The sequence below is a fragment of the Colobus angolensis genome, unplaced genomic scaffold, assembly GCF_000951035.1.
Source record: "Colobus angolensis palliatus isolate OR3802 unplaced genomic scaffold, Cang.pa_1.0 Scaffold501, whole genome shotgun sequence".
In the NCBI taxonomy this organism is placed as follows: Eukaryota; Metazoa; Chordata; class Mammalia; order Primates; family Cercopithecidae; genus Colobus; species Colobus angolensis.
The window spans coordinates 606,528-622,479 of NW_012118500.1; the positions used below are offsets into that span (position 1 = coordinate 606,528).

General features: G+C 38.7%; 1 protein-coding gene across 2 annotated transcripts in view; it reads left to right on the forward strand.

Annotated features, from left to right (window-relative positions):
• The window catches only part of DCUN1D4 (DCN1, defective in cullin neddylation 1, domain containing 4), a 73,613-nt gene that overhangs the window by 41,104 nt on the left and 16,557 nt on the right, over positions 1 to 15,952 (forward strand). For both annotated transcript variants that reach the window (XM_011960050.1, XM_011960051.1), the window contains exons 6-8: positions 1,981 to 2,051; positions 7,157 to 7,248; positions 14,682 to 14,790. In XM_011960050.1, the coding sequence (XP_011815440.1) occupies positions 1,981 to 2,051; positions 7,157 to 7,248; positions 14,682 to 14,790 (272 nt within the window). The remainder of the gene's footprint in view (positions 1 to 1,980; positions 2,052 to 7,156; positions 7,249 to 14,681; positions 14,791 to 15,952) is intronic.

The following is a 15,952-nucleotide window of genomic DNA, read 5'->3' on the forward strand; positions in this document are numbered from 1 at the left end:
TCAGTTTTTATTGGACCAACTACTCTATACCAGATGGTATGCTGAACTTATAAGAATAAAAGAACTGCTCTTGAGCTTAGAAGGAAAGACAGATGAGCTGGGACTTTGAATGCAGTGTGCTAAATGTGTGAGAACCATTCCTAGCATTGCGAGGGGTCACAGGACTGCCTGACCCAGCCTCTGCAGGTGGGGAGATTGAGAGGACTGCCCCTTTGCTCTCAGTCTTATAAGGTTGAATAATTTAGCCAGGGGAGTTGGGCGAAGGGAGAGGAGGGGACAGGAAGGGGACTAGAGGAAGATAGGCAGAGACACAAAGAGTAATACCATGTTGGGTGTGTGTTCGGTGGTGGTGCAGAGTGAAGCCACATTTAAGTAGGTGTTTCTGGACCTTAATTTTTACTCATCCAGCAATATTTATTGATTCATTTATTTCTGATAAACTTGTTTTACAGTTAGAAAGATATAAGACTGAAGAGGGAAGAAAGGCACTAGATCATAGAGAACCTTATGTGATAAGCCAAACACTTTGGATTTTATCTTTAGGCTCTAGGGAGCCACTGAAGTATTTTAAGCCAGCATGGGATTGCGTTTGAAGTGGATCCCTTCAGTGGCTGTTTGCAGGATGGGTCGGGGGGAAAGACTCTGGAATTAGGAAATCATGAGGAGACTGCTGTAGTTGTCAAGAATGAAGCTTTGAAAGAGCATGGTGCAGGAGAGGCACAATTAAGAAATAATTAGAAGGTAAAATTGGTAGTATACTTGGTAATTGATTGGGTGTGGGAGAAAGGAGGAATACAGGATGACTCCCAGGTTTCTATTTCTGGGTATGCCACCAGCTGGGACAGCATACCAGAGGATAAACAGGCCTGATATAGAGAGACATTGGGCTCCGTTTTAGTGAGGCAGTGTTTGAAAATGTGAAATTCAGGAGGAGTAGGTTTGAAGCAGAAGAAGAGTGTAGTTACGGCAGTTAAACAGGAGGTAGAGCAGCTAGTGAATAGAGTGGCAAGTAGTTCAAAAGTAAGGGGAAAGTGTGGTCTAGAAAGACATTTGGGTAGGACCTGAGACCTTGAGTATGGTTGAAATTTCCTGAGAATAATGTATATAGCAAGCACTAGAAGAGGTTTAAGGATGAATCTTTGCACATCAAATTTAACCATCTGGGAGAAGCAGAAGAACCCATAAAGAAGCCAAAAGAGGAGAGGAAACAGGAGAACCAGATGAGAGAGGGTGCTTCCAGAAGCCATGGGAAGAGACAGTTTTGTGAGGAAAGAACTGCTTCAGATTTTCAGATATCACAAAATGGTCAGTTAAAACAAAGACCGAATTTGTCTGTTAGATTCGACATTTAGGGGGTTATCAGAGACCTTGGCAAAAAGAATTTCAGTGGAGAGCTAGGAGAAGAAGAAACCAAATTCCAATGGTCGCAAAGTGAAAGGGAGATAAATTAGAGATGGAATGTGTGGACAGTTCCTTCAGGAAGAATCAGAGCTAATGCTAGAACGGAAAAAGGGGACCTTACTGACTTTATCAAGAACAGAGTGATAACTTGATTTTTTTCTATGTAAAAGAAGCATTTATGTTTTTTCTTATTTAATTTTATAGAGACTATTATGTAGTTCTTTGCTGTGTTTCCAAAAATTATTTTATGTATTGAAATTTTTACCCAAGTAAGAGTTGAAGATTAAGCTGTTTTAAAGAGGAGGAATTGAATTCAGCCCTAACTTTAGACAAATGGTATATACCATATTCCAACGATTGAAGGACATTGTGATAAGTTGATTTAAATGATTGTACAAAGTAGAGTCCTTCAAAGATACTGGAATTCCACAATACTTTTCAACTTATACTTGATTTTTTTTTTTTCCAAAAGGAGTTAATGACCTTTAAGTCTTACTTGTTGATAATATATTACTACTACAGTGGTAATAGAGTAGTGTGCATGGTCAGAATTAATTTACATAAGATTGTATTTCACAGGAACTGATGATGTTGTAGGCCCTGAAGGCATGGAGAAATTTTGTGAAGACATTGGTGTTGAACCAGAAAACGTGAGTCTAACTTACTGAGTTGGGTGAATCCGTTGGTTATTTTTCTTACTTAAATCTTTGTTCTTTAGCAAATAAATAAATAAATAATTAAAAACTAATCGTATGTTAGTTTTTATGAAGCAATCTAAGAAATAAGTTCCAATTCTAGTTTGACCTATAAGCAGATTTTCCATTCTTGTAAGTGATATGGTATAACTATAGTTATTTTTTCTCTCATTTAATTTTTTGTATGTAAAAGGTACAGTAAGCCAGATGCTTACAAAATGGTGTGGCCACATTTGCCTACAATGATGGATCAAGTGGAGGCCACATTGTACACTGTGTACCTTCGTGCCCCTCAGTAGTTGTTTCAGCTTAATGTAGAGTCAATGTAGGACTTATAATTATTCATCATGATTTTGAGTAGATTGTAATTATCAAGACTTTTTCACAGATCTTTTACTTCCAATTGAATTTTGTTCAGAAAGTGATTGCTTTTTTTTTTTTTGAGACAAAGTCTCACACTATCACCAGGCTGGAGTACAATGGTATGATCTCGGCTCACTGCAACCTCCGCCTCCCAGGTTCAAGCAATTCCTCTGCCTCAGCCTCCCGAGTAGCTGGGACGACAGGTGTGCGCCACCATACTTGGCTAATTTTTTTTGTATTTTAATAGAGATGGGATTTCACCATATTGGCCAGATGGTCTCTATCTCCTGACCTTGTGATCCACCTGGCTCAGCCTCCCAAAGTGCTGGGATTACAGGTGTGAGCCACAGCACCCAGCCATGATTGCTTTTTATAATGTAAAAAACCCTAGGTATTTATTTTTAATTAGAGTGATTTTTATAGGCTTAATTATTTTTGCCTAATTCTTAGCATGTTATTGTTGAATATTTTTTCTGTTCCCACATCACCTCTTTTATACTAAAATGAAAATCTATGCTTATACACATGTGCTGCCTCATTAATTGTGCAGTTTAATATTACATTAGCTCCAGTGTAACAAATATGTCCAAGACCCTAAGTGAATTTATGATCTGAAAGAGATCTCAAGAGATCATTCCCTTCATTCAGGCTGTTTCGAAGACAGCTGGTGCCCAGGCATGTATATCATGCTTTTAAAGAAACTAGCAAAATTCACATTTTTTTGTTTAAACTTTTTCTTTTACCCTTACCATTTCTGTGCTTCTGTCATCTACCTTGGCCCCCAGCAATGCTTTAAATTTTCTAAAGAGCCTTTGGAATGTCTTTCACTTATTACATAAATTTTTATTTTTTTTTTTTTTTTTTTTTTTTGTAATGTATTCCAGTTCAGGTATTTCAATAAATTACCCAACTTGGCATGAAGGTTTCGGGACACCTGGGTCAATAGTATTTTACCATAGACTGGGCCCATAGGCACAAGAAAAGACCATTACATTGAATTTAAGAAGGAAGTTTTCTATGAGAGCTGGGCCAAGCTTGGCAGAGTGTTTTCTAAACAGTGTAGTCAGAGGGCTGAGAGTGAGTAGGGCTTGAGAGGGGCTCTGGAGGTTCCACATAGGGTACCGTAGTAAGTATATGACAGAGGAGTGGCAGCAGGGCCTGGGCTTGAAGTTAGAGGCTGAGAAGATTGGGAGACAAAGGGCTTGCTGGTATGTGAGGGATTAGCTGAGCATTTAGTCTCAGAGGCAGAAAAGCCTGTCAGAATGGGAGAGCACTGATGTTGATTCTAACTGAAAAAGAAAGGGAGGCCCAGCTCTTCAAGTTTTTTCACCCCCAAATACCAATACTCAATAAAAAATAGTTACTGTCATTCTGTTTTGGTAGTTATGAGTCCTTTAGAACTCTGTTTCTGGCCTGGCATGGTGGCACTCAATGCCTGTAATCCCGGCACTTTGGGAGACCGAGGCAGGTGGATCACCTGAGGTCAGGAGTTCGAGACCAGCCTGGCCAATAAGGCGAAACCCCATCTCTACTAAAAATACAAAAATTAGCTGGGTGTGGCTACTTGGGAGGCTGAGGCAGGAGAATCACTTGAACCCAGGAGGTGGAGGTTGCAGTGAGCAGAGCCAAGATCATGCCACTGCACTCCAGCCTGGGTGACAGAGTAGGACTCCGTCTCCAAACAAACAAAAAGAACTCCATTTCTGTAGGAACAGAAATAGCCTTAAAATTTAGAATCATATTAAAGACTAAAAGGCCATATTATCCAAGTATGTAGGCCGGGCGTGGTGGCTCATGCCTGTAATCCCAGTACTTTCAGAGGCCGAGGTGGGTGGGTGGATCACGTGAGATCAGAACCAGCCTGCAGAACATGGTGAAGCCCCATCTTTAATAAAATACCAAAATTAGCCGTGTGTGGTGACGTGTGCCAGTAATCCCAGCTACTCAGGAGGCTGAGGCACGAGAATCGCTTGAGCCCAGGAGGCGGATGTTGCAGTGAGCTGAGATCGTACCACTGTACTCCATCCTGGGCAACAGAGTAAGACTCTGTCTCAAAAAAGAAGAGAAAAAGAATATTATCCAAATATTTACACTGTATGTACTTCAATTCCAAGCTGTCACCAATAGAAGTTATATTATTTCATATCACTAGGAAAGAAAAAGTGTTGCTAAATAAATTCTGACATGCTATATCAATTGCGGATGCATTCCCATTTCAGAGACTTTAACGTTTGTAAAACAAGTGGTGAAATACGGTGTTTTCAAGCCTTGTCTGCATTGATAGGCAAGCACGTTTAAAGTATTTAAAACCCTCACCTTGCCTGATATTTGTAGCTTATGAAATTAAGCAGGCTTGTAAAATTCAAGTCTACGTTCGTTTACCAAGATAACAGCAAAATTCTTTGAGTACTTAGCTTTCTTGTTAGTTAACTTATGAAAGTCTCTTTTTTAGGAACTTTCCCATTATGAGTATCTGTTTTAGCTGTTTAGCCATGTTTCATTCATACTTGTGTGTGTGTGTTCTTGCACCTCACCATTTTTTTTTTAACTTAACAAGTGTTTATGTAGAATTTTTAAATCTTTTTGGTAGAGAGTAGAATAGAGATGGTTTGAGAATACCTAGTTTGCATTAGAAAATGTGAGCTGGTTAGTTGTCCTAGGTAAATTGATATGCAGGAGTCAGAATTCCTAGACACCTGAGGGATGAGGAGAAAATCCACTAATGTGTGAATAATTTGAAGAACTGTAACCCCATCGTTTTGGGAAATTCTTAGTAGCCCCTCGGTCTCTTAAGTCACCACTTTCTAACTTATTTAACAATCATATTTTAGCCTTGTAAGCAATCATTACTAATCAGTCCTAGTGATTTACCTAGTAATCTAAATTTTTTAATTTAAAAAGCCTAATGACTTTCAAAAATTCATATGTACTAATTTATTTGATTAAAGATCCTAAAAATTTCGTAGGTTCTCACTGATACTAATTTCCAGTGAGGAAAACCATAAAGCATCAAGAGAAAGCTTCTCCTTACTACTCTATATGTAAATTAGACAAAGCTAGAGATTTTTTAGCCTACAACCTAGCTTATTGGCAGACAATTTAAGAAGAAGAGCTTCTGAATCTCCTCACTACTCTTGTTCTAGAGTTTTTAATGGACATGTTGGCTCTCGGAGGCTCCGAAATCATTAAAAATGATTTCTTGCCTCATGTTTCATGTTTTTATATCATCCTAGTTCCTTTTACCACAGCCATCATCTGACCCAGTTGGGTACAGGAATGGTGTTTTAATGGTTTTGAATGATTCTTTCAGTAGCTGAAATGAAGCCTTAGGTTTATGTGAAGAGATCGAATTAACTGCCAATGTGGGGTATCCTAGTCCTTGGAGAAACATATATATCTACCCATTGCCTTTTTCTGTTTCAATACAGAGAGAGAGCCTGTTAACAGTGTATACCTGATCCCCATTTTAGGACTTGGATGTTCCTTATATATGAATGACCGTCCAGAGATAACCAGTTCTACAGAGTGGCTGGCAGAATGGTCCTAAGAAGGCCCTGTCCCTCCTCTTTACCTTTTTAGGACTGACATTCTTTTTTAGTTACTTCTCACCTCTTCTAGGATCTTTGAGGTAGATGAGAAGGAAGGCTTCCTCCTCTTGTCCCAGTCACACATGGCCTCAGCCCTGTCCCTATGTAGCATTCCAGATAGCTTAAAACTGGGTGCACCTTTGAAATGTCATTTTGTCTTTACACCTTCAGGTATTTATTAAAACTCACCATCAGTTCTCTGTGCTATCTTTTCTCTAAAATAGCTAAGTGAAACAGTAGCAAGCAGTGGCATAAACCAGAGTTGTCACCGTTTCTGAAACCTGCATGGTTTCAGAAGAGTCACAAAAGCACAGGTGGCACCTGGGGGCCTGACCCTCCTTTACAAGTGATGGGACCATGCCACGGACCCTGGGACCACTCCAGGCATAGTGCTGTCTTAAGTGGAATGTGGGACTACTTTAACATAATTTCCAACCAGTGTATACAGTGAATTCACAAACATTAAAGTATGTGTGCTACAACTCCACTGCGTGTCTCCTCCTGTCCACCTTGTTATGTTTTAATACACTGTTCTACACCTTACTGTTTCACTTAATATATCTTGGAGATTATTCCATATTTGTCCACCTAGTTCTACTTCGTTCATCTTAGTGGTGTCATAGTATTCCTTTATATGGAATGTATTCAGCAAAGAAGTATTCAACCAGTCCCTTATTAATGGACATTTGGTTGTTTTCAGTCTTTAACTGCTACAAATTGTACTGCAGTAAATACTGTTGACTAGTCATCTTTGTGTCTGTTTACAGGTAGACCTATAAGATAACTTTCCTTAGGTGGAATTGTCAATAACTGGTTTTACATTTGATACCACCCTCTGGAGAGGGTGGTCACCCTACACCTCCACTATTGTACATCAGGAGAATACATGCTTCTCCAAACTCTTGTCAGCAGACGATATTGTCAAATTTTTTGGATATTTACCAAACTACAACTCATTTTTGAAGTTAACTCTGCTCATATTTCAGTGACTAAACTACTGTAAACAGACACATTCGGCAAAACGTTAATGCATTAATGACAGATCTGTTTGTTTAACATTCTTTTTTAATTTGTCTAATACATTTTTTTAATTGTGTATTTTTTTAACAGGTAGTTATGCTTGTCCTAGCTTGGAAATTGGATGCACAAAACATGGGTTATTTTACTCTACAGGAGTGGTTAAAAGGAATGACTTCTCTCCAGTAAGTCCTAGGCTGCACTAGTGGGGTCCCTGCCCTTCCCAGGTGGTTGCCTCTTCCTGGGACTTCAGGATTCAGGTGATTGAGTGAGTGGAAGGAAGTCAGGTGGTCTGGCCAAGCTTCCGCAGTGGCCAAGGATGTAAAGACTAAGACCCATTTTGAGGACTATTCTGGGCGAATTTATAAAGTGTCTATATGTGTATGTGGAGAGACAGAGTGTGTTGGTATTCTTGTAGAACAGCTCTCTGCAAGAGAAATCGACCAACATTTTCTCATATGAGAAAGCCACCTATGTAATTTAAGATTTTTTAATAGCCACATGTAACAGTAGAAACAGGTAAAATCAGTTTTAATCTATTTTATTAACCCCAAACAATCCAGCATATTTTCATTCCAATATGTAATCAGTGTTTTAAGAAGTCAATGAGATATTTTTATATTATTTTTTCTCATGGTTAGTCTTCAAAATCTGGGGTGTATTTTATGGTCCATCTCCATTTGTATTAGCCACATTTCAAGTGCTCAGTAGTCACATGTGCCCAGTAGCTATTGAGTTGGACGGTGCAGTTTTAGAGATTAAAAGGCAAAGACTTGTTGGCATCTGGTTTATAGTTAGTGAGAAAAAGTTGAGTAACATATAACTTGTAAGTTAAAATATTTGATATCTCTTTATATATTCTGATTTTAGGTTTGGGTAAAATTAAAACTTCATTACTCCAGTGATTTAAAAAATTAATAAAGATTTGGTTTGTGTAACCTGACCCAGGATAAGAAAAATCAATGGTTTTATGTGTTTGCCTTGTGCATGCAGTATGTGCGTGTGTGCATGCGCCTGCGTGTTGTGTGTTTGCTCAGTTTCATTCAAGAAAACAAACTGTCATTCTATATTAGGCCTTGAAAGATGCAGTTAAAGTGGATGACTAAATGTTTCAAATAGCATTGAAGATGAAGTGCTAATTATTAACATAGTAATTTTAATCTAAAGTAGTTGGGATGACTTATCTTTTTCTTTTCACTTTAAGAATAATCTTGATTTTTACTGGATTAAAATTGGAGTCGAAATGCTTTTATTTAAATAATTTTGGAATTTGTCCACTTTTAATGTCATTGTTGGTTTGTTATTGTTAAGAATGCTTTCACATTGTGCTTTAGTAGTTTATGAAGACTTTTCACTGTTCTCCCGTTTGAATGCCTCATAGCTACTTTGTGAAGAAGACAGATCAGATTTTATCCTGAACATTTTACAAATGAGGAAACTGAGGCAAAGAGGGGATTGGTGATCTGTGAATGTGGCAAGGATGGGAAGAACACTTAATAAGACTTCTCATTCTTAAATCATATTCTTCCTTCTAACAATATTATCTGATGACAAATGAATTTTAGGTAAAAGCCAAACCACCCTTTTCACCCTTTTACAAATATACTTTCCTATCAGAGTGTGTTCTAGAATTTTAGAGTTAAATTCTCTGAAATCTTTTAAAACTTCTTTGTCCTTTTGAGGGAACATCTCCTTATGATTTTAATCCTATTCACTCTCTTTCATTATTTTTCTCACTTCATTGTTTCCTTTTTCTTTTCTTTTCTTTTCTTTTCTCTTTTTTTTTTTTTTTTTTTGAGACGGAATGTCCCTCTGTCACCCAGGCTGGAGTGCAGTGGCGCACTCTTGGCTCACAGCAACCTCCGCCTCCCGGGTTTACGCCATTCTCCTGCCTCAGCCTCCCGAGTAGCTGGGATTACAAGAGGGCACCACCACACCCGGCTGATTTTTGTATTTTTAGTAGAGGCGGGGTTTCGCCAGGTTGGCTAGGCTCGAATTCCTGACCTCAAGTGATCTGCCCACCTCAGCCTCCCAAAGTGTTGGGATTACAGGCGTAAGCCACCATGCCTGGCCATCATTGCTGAGTAGAGCAGCCGATGGCTCCATTTTAAAGTGTCCTTGTGATGATGAATGCATGGGCATATCAGGATTTTTTTTCCAGCCTTCAGACGAGGCACCATCAACATTTTCAGGCCCATTTTTATTTGTCTTAAGAAGGTGTGATACCCAGTTTGTATAGTACTAAGTTCTTTACAAAAGAATGTCCCTCTGCAAAAGAATATTACCTGATACCAGACCTTGCCCGTGTGTTTTGAGGGCCATGTCTCCTGGGAAGTGAGAAGCAATTTCCTGGAAGAGGTCTGTGTCCGCGTTTTGAGTGCAGGGTACTCCTTCAGGCTTTTTGTTGGGAACCTTGCTTGCCACTTTGTATGATGCAGGTGGTGGCAGGTGGGTTCTCAGGGTGATTGCCACTTGATCCTTGCAATTCAGGGTTTAGTGACAAGCCTGATCCACTATAAAGGCATGGAGGAACTGCTTGCTTTTTTGATGTGAAACTCTGAGGTTGGTGTCCTCATCAATGAGGTGGAGATAATTATTCAGAGTAACTTTTAAGTTTCTTTGCAGTTCAAAAATAGTCCAACTTCAAGTTTGAAGAACCTCTGCCTACCCTCCCACCCCTACCTTCCAGCCTTTCTAGATTAGTCATTTGTTCAGCAAATGTTTGAATGACAGTGATGTGCCAAGTGTAGCATTCTAGGCCCTAGGGAAACAAAAACCATGAGTAAGATAAAGTCCATTAAGAGGAGGGGCTTATAAACAATATTCAGGCAAAAGATCTAAAAGTAATAAGGTCACTTATCCTTATGCCAGTAAAGTAACTAAATAAGCATTGTTTTTGTGAGGTATGTGCACCTAGTACTCAAGAAAACCCAGAGAGTAATCGTTTATATGCTCTAAAGGCAGAAAGTAGTCTATCTTTTAAACTATTTTGTCTTCTGTTTTGAATTTCTTTTCTATATTTGCTCATTTTGATTTTATTAAACCTATCTAATGAAATATTTTGATCTCAAACTGGAATTAACAAGCATACAACAAAATCTTTATTTATATGTATTCATGTCTTAGGCCATTTAGGCAGCTATAACAGAATGCTTTAGACTAGGTGGCTTATAAACAACAGAATTTTATTTCTCTGGAGGCCCAGAAGCTCAAGACCAAGATGCCATAGATTTGGTGTCTGGTGAGAGGTGCTTTTTAGTTCATAGATGGTGCTTTCTAACTGGGTCCTCCCATGTTGGAAGGGGCAAACAAGCTCCCTTGGGTCTCTTAACTAATCTCATTCATGAATATTCTGCCCCCAGAACCTAATAATCTCACAAAGGCACCACTTTTTGATACCATCGTCTTGGGGGTGAGGATTTCAACCTATGAAGTTGGGGAGGATACAAACATTCAGACCATTCATTATATTTAGTTAAAATGCTGCAAAAAAGAAAAATAAAAAGTTACTGTATGGTGGGAGTGTGGTAGAAACAGAAAGCCCATGGGCTGTGAAACCAGAGTTTTCAATCATTTCTGTCATTTCCTGGGTGTCTCTGGTAGCATCATTAAACTAGGGTGTTGAAGTGTGGCTTATGGCTTATGCCTGGGCTCTCAAAAATTAATCTCCTTGATGCTCTCTAGAGGAATTGTGTGCTTGGCTTCCCTAGGGCCTGTGAACCTGGAACAGGAGGTGGGTGGTGTGAGAGTTTGGTCTTAGGCTGGCAGCTGGTAGGGAACATCTATCCTTGCACTCCCGAGATCATTCCTCTGCCAGAGAAGACACAGCTCCTGTTTTGATCTGATGAATTAAACTAATTGTGGTGCTTAAACTTAAAAAAAAAAAAAGTGAGAATTCTAACTACAATAAACTGATGATGAGCTGGAAAAATACCTTTGGGATGACTAAGGGAAGGGGCAGAGGCCTTTTCCTGGGTAATGGGGGAAAGCTACCTCTGATTTTATAAACTTTGAAGATTACTGTGTTGATTTCTGTCCTTACAAATCTGTTACAGCAGCAAACTCAAAAAGAAAACATTGTGTGCATTTTTTGTGCTGGGAAATGGTGTTCCTTAGAAGCATGGCACTGTCACTGTGACTTCTACAAGTTTTTTTATACATGGTACATAGAAACATGTTGGAAGACTTGAGTGGAAGATGTGGCTGCTCTCTAAAGTCACATTGGTGGCTTACATGTCCCAAGCCAGGCTCTGTTAGAACCGAGTCCTCTGAAGATGTGCATATTTACTGGCCACTAGATGGCAACCTGTGGTTCTGGACAGGATGACTCAGTGGCCTATTTCACTACTGGGGGCCAGTCCAGGGGCTTTGTGTGTTCGAGACCCCCTTTAAAGCAGATTAAACTCTGTATTGGCAATATTAGCTCCAACCCCAGGTTTTTAATGGGTACATGAGTTAGTAATATTACTTGTGTATTTTATGTGTAAAGCACAAGAACTGTTCATTTCCTGCATTTCAGACAGGATCTCTGAGCATCTTTCAAACATAGGGACATCTTTTTGCCAAGGTGTTGGACTTGCTCCCAGGCATGCTGCCGAACTTCACATTTCTTCTCATAGTAGCTCTGCCTGGAGATGTATAGCTAACTTTATTTTCTTTTAACTATGGGGTAGTTATCTAAATTAGTGCTTCCTGCTCTTGAATCTGTTAAAACAAACAACTGCTCTTCTTCTTCTTAGACAGGACTAAACTAAACTGCCAACCAAATCTGTGGCTTTGGTCCTTGACCCTCTTTCCAGTGAAGAACAGGGACCTGGACCTTATGTTTTTGGGTTACCCAGTTTCCCTCCTCTTTGACCCTCCCCCATTATTATTAATATTATATTATTATATACACACCATTAAAAACACCCTGTAGTAGAAGCACCCAGTGTAAACTCAGCCCTGCCTTCCAGACTTAACTCCTGTTTACTGCTTTCTTGTGTATCTTTCTAGTCCCTGTGACCCCCTCATTGGGATTCTGGCACTAGATCTCTAACTGGCTCTTCATATCTCTTTTCCTTCCCCCCAGTCCTTCTCCATGGAGATCAAGAGTGAGCTTGTCAAGATGCAGCCCTGATCATGGTCTTTCTCATAGTGGCAGGTGCCCTCCTTTGTTCCTAGGATGTAATTTTAAAAACCCTCACTCTGGACTACAAAAACCCTTTTATGAGCCCGACCCCGTGTTCCTCTCAGCATCATCTTATAGCTCTTTCCATCTTCCTCTATACCCTCCAGCCACAGTGGCTGTCTTTTAGTCTGTTGGACTTAAACCATACTCCCATCTGCTTCTGGGCCTTTGCATATGCTGTTCCTAATAGACAGCCTTTCCCACCTCTCCAAAATATCTAGTTCCTGCTTATCTCTCAACTCTTAGCTTATGTGTCATTCTCTTGAAGAAGTGTTTTCTGACTCCAAAATAACCCAATTTTAATCTTTTTTACTTTTCACATTAGGAAGAAATAAAGGACTTTCTAAATTGTTCTGTTTCATAGAAATTAAACATTTAGCCTAATTGCAGGCTTTTAGATAGTTTATCATCTCAACAAAGAGATCATAAGGATTTATTTGTAGTTAGGTACAAAGAAGCAGCAGATTTTAAAAACAGATTTGTTTTTAAAAATAGATTAGTGTGCTCTACTATGAACCATTTTAGTTTATATAGTATATAAAATATATTGATAATACTTGATATATGTATTATCTGTACTTAGTAGGTTAAAGATCTATAATAGAGAAACATAATACATATTCAGTGTTGAAAATCTTCAATATTGCTGGTGAAAATGGTGGCTCTTGATTCTCCTTTTTAAGGGCTAGATATTGCAAACAGAAAATTAGTTTGTAAAAAGAACCAGTAAGTCTGCTTGCTTATGAAAAGTAAACACTGTATCACTTACTGGTAAAAACAGGTTATCATCACCAAGGCTCCCTGGAGAAATGGCTGATTTCAAGTCTGGAATAGGGTAAGAATAGGGTGAACTGGAACATCTTGTGCCAGAAAGTAAGGTAATGCTCAGAGACGTGGAGGGGACATGTCAGAAGGAAACTAGAGCCAGCTTTAGGGGGCTACTGCCCAAATGGGGAAATTTTGTACAATCAAGAAGAATAATGACAGTAACAGATTATAATACACTGAATTAAATGCAAAAAATCCTAAGTCCAGAAAATAAGAAGGTCATGTGTGGAGCTCTTCTTTATAGAAGAATTATAGCCAATAAATGTAAAAGGAATGATAGGATTAGAAAATCACAATCTTGGATCTTCAGATGTTACTGATTCAGGCAGGTATCACCAATGGATGCTATAACCATTGTGTGTTGTCAGGAGTATGTCCTCCTTGTGAGGTCTTTAAAGATCATTCCAGCATGGCCACAGAACTTCCACTGGGAGAGGCATAGGAGATTAAAGGATTTATTTTATTCTCAGGTTCTCGAGAGGGAAGCATGGCATGCCACACGGAGCTATATGGGAGAAGCTCCCAGGGAGTGGGCTCTGCTAAGCAGGTGGGGAACCTAGAGAGAGTGAGGACCCATGGGCAAGTTCCTTCCCTGGATGTCAGATTGGTGGGTGTGGATGCCACTCAGTCATAGTCAGGGGAGGGCAAGAAGGGGACCTTGTGGCAGGGGGCAGACTTATCACTAGTGGACCCGGTCTCCTGGATAGGATGTTCATTGCTTATTTGTGGGGATATTGAGACAGGAGGAAAATAGGAAGTTTAAGTAGTGTACAATACACATTGAGTGAAAGGTTGTTAGGACTGGACATTTATAGTCTCAAGGTATCATCCTGTAGATACTTACTGTTTCAAAGAGGAAGAATTGCTTTTCAATGGAAAATGGTAGATACCACCATAACAATAGGAATCCACCAATAATGGGACAGGGATAGACAGACATGATGAATGTTGTTGTTGGATCTAATATAATCATAGGGAAATTCTGATTTCCCTATGATCATATATAGTGTTGGAAGTGTGGGATCTAATATAATCATAGGGAAATTATCTGACAGATGGACATTCTGCAAAAGCAAGTGGTCTGGTCTCCAAAAATGACATTATCAACAAAGAAAAAGGCAGGGCAGTCTTCTAGAGACTAAGGAAATATGACAACTAAAAGCAGTGCATGGTCCTTGATTGGTTCCTGGTTGAAAACAGCAGCTATAAAAGAAATTGGGGAATAACTGGGAAATTTGCATGTGGATTGTATATCAGCTAAGAAAGTTAACGTTGATACAGTTGTAAGACTGATGATGGTTTCAAAGTGGTTAGGGATGAAGTTTCATTGTGTTTGCAACTTTTAAATGGTATAGAAAATGTATACGTATATGAGAGAGTGCATAAATAGAAAAAAAGTTAATTGTTGGATCAAGGGGATGGTATATGAGTGGTTATTTACTATTCTTTCAACTTTTCTGTACATTAAAAAATTTTTTAAGTGTAGAAAAAATAGGTTATGGATGGGTTTCAACTGCAGGGTTTGTTCTTTCCTTTGGTATTGAGTTTATATTACTGCCTGAATTAAAAAAATTAATAAATGAACTCAGTTCATAATTTGCTTTTATTTTGTTTTTCTAGATGTGATACAACAGAAAAACTCAGAAATACTTTGGATTACTTAAGATCATTCTTAAATGATTCTACAAACTTTAAACTTATTTACAGATATGCGTTTGACTTTGCACGGGTGAGTTCTCTGGAGCCTATCCAGATGTTTCCCTCTCTTCCCTCCCCTTTTAAAATTGCCTTATGAGGTTCATTTTTACATGCCACAGCAAAAAATCTTGAATAAGTTACTCCCAGGATGCTAGTTAGTATTTCTTTCTACATGTATGCTTTTGAAAATGAAGTTTGATTCTGGGCAAACATTTTGTAGGTCAGCAAAAAGCTCTAGTGGCAGACGTTTACTGACTCTTGCTATTGGCTTAGAAGTAACATGGGCATGCAACACACACTGTCTTAAATGTCTCTTAGATAAGGTTGGAAAAGCTTTCCTTCTCACAGAACAACAAATCTTCTCCTGTTGAATTTACTAGAATAAGCTAATCATATCTAATTCAGATTCACCCTGGGTGCTATTATTGTATTTAGAAATCATGTGAATTTTAGACCTAAGCTACTTTCAGTGAACATTACTCAAATGTATTTTTCTAATCATCGTTTTGAAAAGCAATTACCCTGTTTCTCACCTAGTGAGTCAAGTCGAAGTATGTGAAAGTGGTTCCCTTGGAGTGAAATAAAAGTCTTACTTTTCAGCCTAGTCACCATACATAGTGAATTTTGAAGCACCAGTTGGCATCATACTCAATTCAAACAAAATCTATATCCCATACAATTATAGTTTATTCTGAAATGATGTTTTCTGTTAAGTCTGTTTGTTTAGTGGATTCAGGTGACTAGGCTTTCTTGTTTGATTGCATTTTTTTTTAATGATTTTTTTTTTTTTAAGGCAGAGAACTCAGTGACAAATGATTCTTTTTTCCTTACCACCATATTTATTTTTTTCACTTTTTACTCTCTTTGGCTCTGCCAGTTCAGCACCAAAGGTTTATTTGATAGTGAATTTTGATGCATCTTGCAATAACGTTCTCTGTGGTGCCCTCATTCATGCGTTTTCCCATTATTACAACCTTCTAGTAAAATCACACCATGCATAGCAATGTATTGATGTTAAAAATGATGAGGTAAAATTCAGATACAGTGTTTGATAAAATGGCATTTGCATAATAGTATATAAAAGTTACATGCCAGGCCAGACACAGTGGCTCATACCTGTAACCCCAGCACTTTAGGAAGCTGAGGCAGGAAGATCACTTAAAGCCAGAAGTTTGAGACCAGACTGGGTAACA